This window comes from Podarcis pityusensis (genome assembly GCF_964106645.2).
Source record: "Podarcis pityusensis genome assembly, chromosome: 2".
Lineage (NCBI taxonomy): Eukaryota > Metazoa > Chordata > Lepidosauria > Squamata > Lacertidae > Podarcis > Podarcis pityusensis.
The window spans coordinates 122,428,802-122,441,802 of record NC_138029.1 but is presented as its reverse complement, the minus strand read 5'-3'; the positions used below and the strand labels follow the sequence as shown (position 1 = coordinate 122,441,802).

The following is a 13,001-nucleotide window of genomic DNA, read 5'->3' as shown; positions in this document are numbered from 1 at the left end:
ATAGAGGCTGCTAGAATCAAAGACAGCTTGCCAGTGCTCCAGTGGCCTCAGAGGACCCTGTACCCGAAGGCCAGGAGGGTCTGAGAAGAACATCTTCATAGAATCATAAAACTGTAGAATTGGGAGGGACCTCAAGGATCATCTAGCCTGACCCCCTGCAGTGCAGGAATAAAATGTAAACTGAACAGGCAGCCAATATCACATTGTTTAATTAAACATGATTGTCCAAGGTTACAGCAAGGGGAGAATTTAAAAAATGCTGTCAACACAGAATTTCTGGACAGAGGCTAAGCATAACATTAGGCCTACAAAAATACAATACCAAAACATCCTGTCTCCGTCACTTCCCACACTCTGGAATGAAAAAATACACCGCCATGTGATAGACAACAATCTCATGACTGCAAACACGGAGCAGGAATCCTAACAAGCCTAGGCATGCATCTATCCTGGACTCATGTAGTCACTGGGAACTGCCCATTCTGAGCCCTGCTACAGCTGCTTATTAAGATTTGATTGGTCAAGTGATTCTCTACTCTAATTATTCCTATGCTTTCCCTTGGGTTGGCATCTTGGAAGTCGGAAGCTTACGTTCCATCTCAAGAACTTCCCACATTCCAATCATCACTAGGATTTGCAGGATTCCACCCTGCTTGACGCAGTGGAAAGCGTCTTCTCTGGCGGAAGGTCATTCCGCACCCTGAGTGTTTCTCACGTGGATTCTTCTGTGTGTGTTGAGGTGCGTGCTCTGGTTGAAGCTTTTTCCGCACTCCAAGCACTTGTAGGGCTTCTCCTCTGTGTGGGTTCTCTGATGTCTCTTAAGGTGTGTGCTCTGGTTGAAGCTCTTCCCGCACTCTGAGCAGTTATAGGGCTTCTCCCCTGTGTGGATCCTTTGATGCACTTTGAGGATTCTGCTATCACTGAAGCTTTTCCCACACTCGAGGCATTTATAGGGTTTCTCCTGCGTGTGGGTTCTTTGGTGTACTTTGAGGCTTCTGCCGACGCTGAAAGTCTTGCCGCACTCGGAGCATTTATAGGGCTTCTCCTGGGTGTGGACTCTTTGATGGACTTTGAGGCTTCTGCTATCGCCAAAACTCTTTCCACACCCAGAGCATATAAAGGGCTTCTCCCCCGTGTGAGTTCTTTGATGCGATTTAAGGATTATGCTTTGACTGAAACACTTCCCGCACTCTGAGCATTTATAGGGCTTCTCCCCTGTGTGGATTTTCTGGTGTATTTTAAGGTTCCCACTATTGCTGAAACACTTCCCGCACTCGGAGCATTTATCTGGCTTCTCCCCCGTGTGAATTCTCTGGTGCGATTTAAGAATTATGTTTTGACTGAAGCTCTTTCCACACTCGGAACATTTATAGGGCTTCTCCCCCGTGTGGATTCTTTCATGTCTTTTAAGATGTGTGCTATGACTGAAGCTCTTCCCACACACTGAACATGTGTAGGGCTTCTCCCCTGTGTGGATTCTTTGATGTTTACTAAGGTTTGAACTCAGGTTGAACCTCTTCCCGCACTCGGAGCACTTATAGGGCTTCTCCCCAGTGTGTATTCTTTGATGTGATTTAAGCTCAGGGCTACGACTGAAGCCCTTTCCACACACTGAGCACTTATAAGGTTTCTCCCCTGTGTGGATTCTTTGATGTCTTTTAAGGTTTCTGCCGTCATTAAAACCCTTTCCACACTCTGAGCATTTATAGGGCTTTTCTCTCGTGTGAATACTTTCATGCCATTTCAGACTTACGCTATGACTGAACCGCTTTCCACACTCCGAGCATTTATAAGGCTTTTTGCCTGCATGGAATCTTTGATGAAAATGAAGGTCTGAGCTGCGAAGGAACTGCTTGCCACACTCCAAGCATTTGTACGTTTTATCTGTAGCATGCGCTCTCTGATGTTTAATAAGGTATATCTGCTGGCTGAAAAGCTTCCCACACTCTGCACATTTCAACAGTTTCTCCTTGTGAATTTTTCTTTGGTTTCCTTCACAATGTTCTTCTACTATTGGGATTTCATGGAAGTCAGTCCCTTCAAAAACAATGGATTTGTTCCCCCACTTCTGTTTTAATTCCATTTTCATTCTATGCCGTTCACACTCTTTGTTGCCCTCTCTGTCGTCATCTAAAGGAATCAAAGGTGAAATCTGATCAGGGAGGAAGAGATCTACGAATCATGGAAAGAACATTGATCTGATGAACCCTGGAATAGCCAAATGGGGTGGTGTATGAAGCATTGGCTATTCTGCTCATGCAAGATCACAGGTTCACTATCCAAATGAATGTACTCGATAACAGTGTCAGGAAAACAGAGACCTTAAAGGACCTTTGCCAATCAAAGTAGCTAATTCTTGGCAATGTGGTGACATAGTCTTTAAAGCAGGAGTGGGAAACTGAATCTGGGTTTTAGGCAGGCTGATTAATTCCATCCACTTGTCAAATCACCCAGTGGTATAATGATGTCCAGTGGCTGACAGCTTAAAAAGTTCAGAAGGGGTCCCTGTAAGCACCAATCAGCTGAGTGGAGGTTGGAGCAGCTTCCTTTGAAGGTGTGCTCTGAGCACAAATCAGCTGATTGATTCCAGGAGCTGCGACTTCAAAGGGGTTTGCCAAAATTGTTCAACTAATTGGCTGTTGCAGGGAGCCACTTTGAAGTCCATTTGCAGGAGCACTTTGGATTCAAACACATTACCTGTCAGGGTCACCAACCCAACCCAATTAAAAGGCAAAATGGGCAGGTGCCTTCTAATTGATTTCTGTGAAATGAATGGTGTGGCTAGCTTGTATATGTTTCCTGGTAACAGTAATAGTAATTTATTATTTGTACTCCGCCCATCTGGCTGGGTTTCCCCAGCCACTCTGGGCGGCTTCCAACAAAGATTAAAAATACATTAAAATGTCACACATTAAAAACTTCCCTGAACAGGGCTGCCTTCAGATGTCTTCTAAATGTCAGGTAGTTGTTTATCTCTTTGACATCTGATGGGAGGGAGTTCCACAGGGTGGGCGCCACTACCCGGAAGGCCCTCTGCCTGGTTCCCTGTAGCTTAGCTCCTTGCAGTGAGGGAACCACCAGAAGGCCCTCAGCGCTGGACCTCAGGTGTCCGGGCAGAACAATGGGGGTGGAGATGCTCCTTCAGGTATACTGGGCCGAGGCTATTTAGGGCTTTAAAGGTCAACACCAACACTTTAAATTGTGCTCGGAAACGTACTGGGAGCCAATGTAGGTCTTTCAGGACCAGTGTTATATGGTCTTGGCGGCTGCCCCCAGTCACCAGTCTAGCTGCCGCATTCTGAATTAGTTGTAGTTTCCGGGTCACCTACAAAGGTAGCCCCACATTGAGCGCATTGCAGTAGTCCAAGCAGGAGATAACTGTTGTTATTACAGAGCAACATCATCAGGCAGTGTGTGTGTATGCACACAATCTCCATAACCAGCAGGACATAACTGCCTTCTCATGGTATGCGTAAACATTGTCAGGGGTGGTTGCCTCTCTGATTTTGTGTTATGCCTGGCTCCCCATGGCAGCCATTCCATACCCTCCAACATTTCTCCGATCAAAATAGGGACGTCCCATTCCATAATGATAATTTTACTATTCATACCCTGTCTGTCTGATTGGGTTGCCCTCTGGGCAGCTTCCAACATCTATAAAAATGTAATAAAACATTAAACATTAAAAAAAACCCTTCCCTATACAGGATTGCCTTCAGATGGCCTGGGGGTCAGATAATTCCATACCCTCCAACATTTCTCCAATGAAAATAGGAATGTCCTAAGGAAAAATGGGACATTCTGGGATCAAATCAGAAACCGGGACAGCTTCTAGAGAAAATAGGGATGGGACTTCCCTGGAAAATGGGGACATTTTTTGTTAGGCCATGCCCCCTCCATGGCAGCCATTTTGTGACTGGCAATCCCAGCACCCCCTTCAAAATTTTAAATGCAACCACTAGTCCAAAAACATTGGCAACCCCTAGGGCAGGAGGATGTGGTTTGTGGGGAATGGACTTGTGGGCCAAATTGGGGCCGAGCCTAACAGGGTTCATGGAGTACAGGTGGGTGCTATGAAATAAGATCTGCCATTCCTCACTTTAGATACAAAATCCTCCTTTCCCAGTTGAGTGAATCCCTCACACTATTCCCTGGTTGTTTCTCAGATATACAGGGCACCTGCAACTTATGGGGGGGGGGGTTTTTCATGTTCCCAGGATCGTGCCTAAAAGCCAAAACCACGTATGGTCAAAACACACTGGGTTCAATAGTAGGTGGGGTCAACCCCTTCCTAATTTTTTTTGCCAAATGCGCACAAATTAAATGTGGATAAGTTGTGGCCTTACTGTACCCCTCAACTGGGTGGTTTTTGTTTTTCTTTAGAAGAATTTCATTTATAAGGAAATAGGAGGATAAAAGAATGAAAAAGAAATAGGGAAAAAGATGCAAAAGGTACAATATCATACAATAAGTAATATCAGTTACATTTCCATACATTATTATACAGATATATTATTATCCTTATTAATAGCCTATTCTTTATAAACGTGTTCCAAACGTCAATATATTTGTCCAGACAAAGTCTGGCAATCCGTTCACATGTTGCAAGTACTGTCGTATTGTCAATCCATCGATTAAAGGGGGATCATAACGGGGTGATATTCAGCAAGAAAAAAATATGGTTGCTAGTTGAAGACATAGCCGGGTATGCCTGACATGGGGACCCACCCCTAAGTGCCTACCTGCTGATCTCTCCTCTTCAGAGCTTTCAGCAAACGGGTCGCCCCTTTCTCCCTGCCAGGAGATATGGTCCAGCCTGGGAAGCGGAAGCCCTATTTAAAAAGAGAGAAACAAATGACTTGTAGGAAGAGAAGAGCCTTGCAGGTGTCGGATCACACCAACGGCCCATCTACTCCAGCTGTTACACTGGACAACCAGATGTGTCTTCTGGGAAGCACACAAGCAGGACTGAGCGTGGCAGCAGTGTCTCCACTTGTGATTCCCAGCAACCGCTAATCAGAGGTCATTGTGACCTCATGCTGATGTGATTGGATGGGAGGAGACCGGCCATTGTGACCTCATGCTGATGTGATTGGATGGGAGGAGACCAGCCATTGTGACCTCATGCTGATGTGATTGGATGGGAGGAGACTACCCATTGTGACCTCATGTACATGCTGCCTGCTTGAAGGAAAAGGACCGGCCACTGTGAACTGGCTCTAATTTTTGCTTGGCCTAAGAGGAGAGAAATCCCGCTGTTGCTGCCTGCTTGTAATTCTTATCCCATATGATGTATTTATTTATTTATTTTAAAAAAACACTTCAAATACAGCAATTTCATTTAAAAAATCAAAGTGGGCTTCATATATATATATACACACACACACACACACACACAGTGGTACCTCGGGTTAAGTACTTAGTTCGTTCCAGAGGTCCGTACTTAACCTGAAACTGTTCTTAACCTGAAGCACCACTTTAGCTAATGGGGCCTCCTGCTGCCATGCCGCCAGAGCACAATTTCTGTTCTCATCCTGAAGCAAAGTTCTTAACCCAAGGTAATATTTCTGGGTTAGCAGAGTCTGTAACCTGAGGCGTATGTAACCTGTAGCGTACGTAACCTGAGGTACCACTGTATATGTGACAATAATTAAATATGTATAGCTATAGACACACAATAAAAAAGGAGATAAAAATTAAAATCGCAATCCACCCGTTGTCACACAAGAAATTGCTATTGTTATTAAGTCTTGAACATACGTACCAAAGAATGTGATGCCTCACTGATCACCCCCCCTTCCTTTAAAACTCACGAACGATTTTGTCCTTTTCACAGTTATTGTTGGTGAAATACTTTTAGGAATTTGCACTGCAGTTTTTCTAATGGTCACATTGCCTTGTATTTTACCACCCTTCTCTGCTTTCCTTTCACTGCCAGAGAAAATTTCTTTCTCCTGAGAAGCCTTTCGGCCACTAACTGACAAGATCTCCCCATCGTCCTCGTTGATGTGGCCCGGTCTTATTCAACATCTTTATCAACGACTTGGATGATGGACTCAAGGGCATCCTGATCAAATTTGCAGATGACACCAAACTGGGAGGGGTGGCTAACACCCCAGAGGACAGGATCACACTTCAAAACGACCTTGACAGATTAGAGAACTGGGCCAAAACAAACAAGATGAATTTTAACAGGGAGAAATGTAAAGTATTGCACTTGGGCAAAAAAAATGAGAGGCACAAATACAAGATGGGTGACACCTGGCTTGAGAGCAGTACATGTGAAAAGGATCTAGGAGTCTTGGTTGACCACAAACTTGACATGAGCCAACAGTGTGATGCGGCAGCTAAAAAAGCCAATGCAATTCTGGGCTGCATCAATAGGAGTATAGCATCTAGATCAAGGGAAGTAATAGTGCCACTGTATTCTGCTCTGGTCAGACCTCACCTGGAGTACTGTGTCCAGTTCTGGGCACCACAGTTCAAGAAGGACACTGACAAACTGGAACGTGTCCAGAGGAGGGCAACCAAAATGGTCAAAGGCCTGGAAACGATGCCTTATGAGGAACGGCTAAGGGAGCTGGGCATGTTTAGCCTGGAGAAGAGGAGGTTAAGGGGTGATATGATAGCCATGTTCAAATATATAAAAGGATGTCACATAGAGGAGGGAGAAAGGTTGTTTTCCGCTGCTCCAGAGAAGCGGACACGGAGCAATGGATCCAAACTACAAGAAAGAAGATTCCACCTAAACATTAGGAAGAACTTCCTGACAGTAAGAGCTGTTCGACAGTGGAATTTGCTGCCAAGGAGTGTGGTGGAGTCTCCTTCTTTGGAGGTCTTTAAGCAGAGGCTTGACAACCATATGTCAGGAGTGCTCTGATGGTGTTTCCTGCTTGGCAGGGGGTTGGACTCGATGGCCCTTGTGGTCTCTTCCAACTCTATGATTCTATGATTCTATGATTCTATGAAAGGAAAGCAGAGCAAAACATTTGGCACCAGCTTGGTTGCAGGAGTTGCCGGAAGGAGGCGAACAAGCTGCCATCCAACCCTCTTAGGGACTCCATTGAGGATTTTGGTATGGTTTACTCCCAAGTCTTTTTTCCTCCCAAAGATATCTCACAAGGGAGCAGAGGCTTAGGATCAGAGTTTTCCTTCTTTATTATCTGTACACTGGTACCTTGGTTGTCAAATGGCTTGACTCCCAAACAAATCAGCTCTCAAATGCTGCAAACCTGGAAGCAGGTGTTCCAGTTTGCGAACTTTTTCGGAAGCCGAATGTCTGACCACGCTTCCAATTGAGTGCAGGAAGCTCCTGCAGCCAATTGGAAGCAGAGCCTTGGATTTCAAACGGTTCCGGGAGTCGAATGGATTAAGTTTGACAACCAAGAAACCACTATATTCTAATAGATTGGGAGGGAGTTATATTGTTTATATTGTAATTTAATTTTTAAGGATTGACTTTTCACACCTTTTATCTGGCTTGTTGTAATTTATGTAAGCTGCCTTGAGTCCTGGGTCCAGCAAAAAGGTGGGATGTAAATAAAGGTCTGTATAGTTAAAGCTATGGTTTTCCCAGTAGTGATGTATGGAAGTGAGAGCTGGACCATAAAGAAGGCTGATCCCCAAAGAACTGATGCTTTAGAATTCTGGTTCTGGAGGAGACTCTTGAGAGTCCCATGGACTGCAAGAAGATCAAACCTATCCATTCTGAAGGAAATCAGCCCTGAGTGCTCACTGGAAGGACAGATCCTGAAGCTGAGGCTCCAATACTTTGGCCACCTCATGAGAAGAGAAGACTCCCTGGAAAAGACCCTGATGTTGGGAAAGATGGAGGGCACAAGGAGAAGGGGACGACAGACGGGTGGACAGTGTTCTCAAAGCTATGAACATGAATTTGACCAAACTGCGGGAGGCAGTGGAAGGCAGGAGTGCCTGGCGTGCTCTGGTCCATGGGGTCACAAAGAGTCGGACATGACTAAATGACTAAACAACAAAATAAATAAACGCTAACCTCATAGTAGCTGTAGTAGCATTTCTGCCTAATATGCTTACTTACCGAGAGAGGCCAGATTCCCACAATTCCACAGTTCTCCATGGCTTCCCTGTGCAGACCCCTCCAGCCTGGGTCCCGCAGAGCCTACTCGGCCTCCGTGGAAGGCCGTGAAATGTACAGCCATCTCCTCAAAGGTCACGAGGTCCTGGAAGGAAGGAAGGAAGGAAGGAAGGAAGGAAGGAAGGAAGGAGGAAATGTTTACTTCTCACAGGTAAAGCAACAAAAAGGAAGACAGGAAAAGCTGAGGTGCCTTAGCGGATCTCCTGCAAGACCCAAAGGGTCATCAGCAGCACTCAAAACCTTCTTAGTGAGCAGCTCTGACAGAAGAAAATGGCTGCCATCTTCAGGTCCAGAGTGATGGGCAGAGGAGAAAAAGCACCCACAGTTCTATTCTGTACCTGTTCTGGCTGCAGGGACGCTGCTTCCAGTCCATCACAAAGAGAAGTAGGCATGGGGGGACGCCTCAGGGCCATTTTGCTGTCTCTGAGGGCTGTCCTACTTCCTACAAGGAAGACAAAGAAGGTGGATGATATAGCAGGGTTAGCTAGCCCTCCTTTGGCCCAAGGGCCACCACTGATGGGTCAGTGGACCCCCCTGAGGCCCACATGCCAGTGGTGGGCATGGCCAATAAATGTGCATGTGCATACACACACACATGTGACATGTGCAGGCCAAGCATGCACATAGGAACATAGGACGCTGCCTCATACAGAGTCAGACCATTGGTCAATCAAGCTCAGGCCTACAACGACTTCCAGAGCCCCTTGCCGAACACATTAAGAAAAAGAAAAGAGAGAAGTCCTTGCACCCAGGCTTACAATCTCAAAAGACACGGCACAAAAGGAAGGTGGATTGGGAGGAAGGAAGAAATAGGCAAACACAGGTTTAAGTTCTCTGAATGTTGGCTTAAAGTGGTACAGGGCTGTTTTAAATGTTTAGTGCGGATGGGACCCATGCTGTAATAGGGCCTTTTCTTACCCAGAGAGGAGGTGCCCCCTTCGGCCTCCTGCACGATCCCCCGGAACAGTGGCCGCTTTGTGATGTTCAACGGAGCATCTTCTGCCTCTGGGGAATCTGTGGCTGCTTTGGAAAATGTCATCTGTGCCTGAAACAGAAGAAAGGGATATGAGAGAAAAGAGGTCGTAGGAAAAGGGAAGAAATAGAACAGCCAATGGACAAGGGTGTCATTAAATCAAATCAGCAAATATTACATCAAAACCATTTCCAAATTGCCTAGGAATTCAGATTTCCATGTAAACTTATTCTACCTTCCAAACCTTGCAACACACTCCCAAATGTGTCTTTGACATATGCGCTTAAATGCGCTTAAAAAGGTAAAGGTAAAGAACCCCTGACAGTTAAGTCCAGTCCCGAATGACTTTGGGATTGCGACGCTCATCTTGTTTTATTGGCCGAGGGAGACAACGTTTGTCTGCAGTTTTTTTCCAGGTCATGTGGCCAGCATGACTAAGCCGCTTCTGGTGAACCAGAGCAGCGCACGGAAACGCCGTTTACCTTCCCGCCGGAGCGGTACCTATTTATCTACTTGCACTTTGACGTGCTTTCGAACTGCTAGGTTGGCAGGAGCTGGGACCGAGCGACAGGAGCTCACCCCATCGCGGGGATTCGAACCACCGAGCTTCTGATCAGCAAGCCCTAGGCTCAGTGGTTTAACCCACAGCGCCACCTGCATCCTTAAATGCGCTTAGTCTATTATTATTTGAACTTTCATAAAGTTCACAATTTTCTACACATTTGCATAGGCATGTCTAAATGAGACTGTTTTTAGCAGACACCGAAGTTTACAGTGCCTGATATCAACAGTTTGAATTCTTTTCATTTTTAAGTTGATCTGTTGCCACCTGGAGGTTTTTTCTATTGGTCTAGAAATGCTTGTAAAGAGACAAGCAATAAATCTCTTATTTGGGCAACATCTGAGAAAAGGTGGGTGGCCAGTGAGACTTTTTAGGGGGCTGTCCCCACACATTCTCAACCCATTGGAAGTACTAGGATGGAACACTTTCTCACCTGCTCCTCCTCCTGCTTCTTGTGCTCTGCCTGGCTCAAAAGGAAACCTTCGGCCAGGGCCACCGCCTGGGAAGTGGACTTTGGGCCACAATCCCTGACCCAGCTCTCCATCTCCGGGGGGAGGACAGCCAGGAACTGCTCCAGGATCACCAGGTCCAGGATCTGCTTCTTGGTGTGCCGCTCTGGCTTCAGCCACTGGTAGCAGAGGTTGTGGAGTCGGCCACAAACCTCTCGGGGCCCCTCGGCCTCCTGGTAGCAAAACGCCCTGAAACGCTGGCGTTGTACATCCGAGCTGGCGTTGCCCTCGTCCAGGATCTTCTGCTCTCTTCTTTCCCAGCATTCCTGGCTGCTGCCTCCCGCCTGGACGATGCGGGGGCTTCTTCTCTCTTTGGAGTCGTCCGAGTCTTGCTCTTCCACCTTTGACCTCTGCTCCAGCTCAGCCTCTAACAGGACCCTGATGATCTCCTTGCTCTGATGCCAGTTTCTGTCCGGAGGCAAGGATGGCCTGAATTTGGGGTGAGGAGACGGCGACGACATCTCCTTGCAAAAAGTGTGGAGTCCTTCGGTGCGCAAGTGTCACACGCCCCTCTCAGGAAGAGGAGTCTGCAAGAAGCACAGGAGGATTCTGGGTATAGACTGGGGCAGGTTCCTGCAAGGAAGGCAGATGAGAACCCAAAGAGGACTAGAAACTTGGGTAAGGAGGAGGTGACAACAACAGCATCTTGCAAAGGACTCAAGACCTGAAGGAGCATCTCCACCCCTATCGTTCAGCCCGGACACTGAGGTCCAGCTCCAAGAGCCTTCTGGCAGTTCCCTCACTGTGAGGGAACCAGGCAGAGGGCCTTCTACGTAGTAGTGCCCACCCTGTGGAATGCTCTCCCATCAGATGTCAAGGAAATAAACAACTACCTGACTTTTAGAAGACATCTGAAGGCAGCCCTGTTTAGGGAAGCTTTTAATGTTTGATGTTTTATCTTGTTTTTAAGCCACCGAGACCACATAACACTGGTCTTGAAAGACCTACACTGGCTCCCAGTACGTTTCCAAGCACAATTCAAAGTGTTGGTGCTGACCTTTAAAGCCCTAAACAGCCTCGGCCCAGTATACCTGAAAGAGTATCTCCACCCCCATCGTTAAGCCAGGCACTGAGGTCCAGTGCCAAGAGCCTTCTGGCAGTTTCCTCTCTGCGAGAAGCCAGAGTTACAGGCAGAGGGCCAGGCAGAGGGCCTTCTCGGTAGTGGCACCTGCCCTGTGGAACGCCCTCCCACCAGATGTCAAAGAGAAGAATAACTACCAGACTTTTAGAAGACATCTGAAGGCAGCCCTCTTTAGGGAAGCTTTTAATGTTTAATAGACTATTGTATTTTAATATTCTGTTGGAAACTGCCCAGAGTGACTGGGGAAACCCAGCCAGATGGACGGGTTATTATTATTATTATTATTATTTTGGGAGCCACCCAGAGTGGCTGGGGAAACCCAGCCAGATGGGCATGGTATTATTATTAGTTGTTGTTGTTGTTGTTGTTGTCACACACAGTGCTATTTTTCTAGAAAAAGAAGCGCCAGAACTCACCATGAATGCCTCCCTTGTTCTCTTAGAATAGCAATGTCACCCACCCAAGTTCCGGTGAGTTCTGGCGGGAGAAAAAGCGCTTTTCACATGCCTGGAACTAGAGAAAGCTATGCAAGAAGCACTGGAGGATTCTGAATAGAGACCAGGACTGGTGCCTGCAAAGAAGGAAGAGAAAGGACTAGATACTTGAGTAAGGAGGAAGTGATGACGACATTTTGCAAAGGTCTCAAGTCCTTCAGAGTGAGACCACCGCATGGACCAAATGGTAGGAGGCTTTGCAAGAAGCACTGGAGGATTCTGGGTAGACAGGGACTCGTCCCTGCAAGGAAGGCAAATGAGAACTGCAAGACCTGAGTCTGGAGGACTCAGAGGACTGGAGACGAGAGGCAGTGGGTTTCACAGACCCAAACCCTGATCCGGTGCACATTCAGGCAAGATGACAGAGCATCTCTGGCACTGTAGCAACTCAAATAATCCCTCCCATCCAGGATGCCCCCTCCTCACTGAGCCTGGCTGTGTGTGTGTGTGTGTGTGTCTGCTCCCCCACCTCACAAAGTGCTCGCTTAGCAGAGGGGAAGGGAGAAGGAAATAAGCACCAAGATGTGGGAATTCCAAAGGAGCCCCAGGTATCGTTTTACGATTTATAGACAAGTTCATGTGACTTCCCTTGAGATTTAAGATTCTGTTGTTGTTTTCTTTTCTGTATGCTTGATTAGAATCATAGAGCTGTGGAATTGGAAGGGGTCCAGTGGGTCATTTAGTCTGACCCCCTGCGATGCAGGAATCCTGCCCACAGCCGTCCCCGGGAGAGTTTAAACCACCCGCCTTCTGGTTAACAGTGAGATATGATGACCCATTGTGCCATTACTTGAATAGGTCAAGTTTTTATTTTTACGCATATTTCGTGTCCAAATTTTTCTGTCCAGCTCCACCCACTATTCATAGATCTGCCTTATTAGTACATTTATAAGTAACCAAAAAAAACCCCTGTGTTGCAAAGAGAACGTCAGCAATATCTAGGCAACATGATGACCATGTATATACGCAATAGACAGTCTTTATAGAATTCCTTTGAACCATAACAAGGACAAAATGAAATCTTTAGTCTCAAAGTCTCTGAAAATCTTTAAATGAAGCGAGGTACCAGACTTTGTACGATGAAAGACAAGCTGTGAAGTTTTGTGTATTCAGCAAATATGATGTCCAACACGGAACAGTGATTCCGGATATGGACTACTGTTTCGCTGACGAAGAATTCTTAAATTCTTAAAGGAATTCTATAAAGATTGTCTATTGCGTATGTACATGGTCATCGTGTTGCCTAGATATTGCTGACATTATTAATAC

The 13,001-nt window shown here is 46.4% G+C and overlaps 1 protein-coding gene and 1 long non-coding RNA gene across 4 annotated transcripts in view; one reads left to right on the top strand and one right to left on the bottom strand.

Annotated features, from left to right (window-relative positions):
- LOC308470210 overlaps window positions 1–13,001 on the top strand; it is a 94,339-nt gene that overhangs the window by 39,797 nt on the left and 41,541 nt on the right. The gene's annotated exons all lie outside the window — the stretch shown is intronic.
- Window positions 192–13,001, bottom strand: part of LOC308469400 (uncharacterized protein) — a 13,423-nt gene continuing 613 nt past the window's right edge. Inside the window, exons 2-8 of one of the 3 annotated variants that reach the window (XM_080991790.1) lie at window positions 11,655–11,809; window positions 10,082–10,684; window positions 9,032–9,158; window positions 8,452–8,555; window positions 8,057–8,198; window positions 4,743–4,832; window positions 192–2,130 (exon numbers count right to left, since the gene is read on the bottom strand). In XM_080991790.1, coding sequence (XP_080847916.1) covers window positions 689–2,130; window positions 4,743–4,832; window positions 8,057–8,198; window positions 8,452–8,555; window positions 9,032–9,158; window positions 10,082–10,618 — 2,442 coding nt within the window. In that variant the 5' untranslated portion in view covers window positions 10,619–10,684; window positions 11,655–11,809 and the 3' untranslated portion in view covers window positions 192–688. The remainder of the gene's footprint in view (window positions 2,131–4,742; window positions 4,833–8,056; window positions 8,199–8,451; window positions 8,556–9,031; window positions 9,159–10,081; window positions 10,685–11,654; window positions 11,810–13,001) is intronic. The other 2 variants (XM_080991792.1, XM_080991791.1) reach the window with 2 other exon arrangements.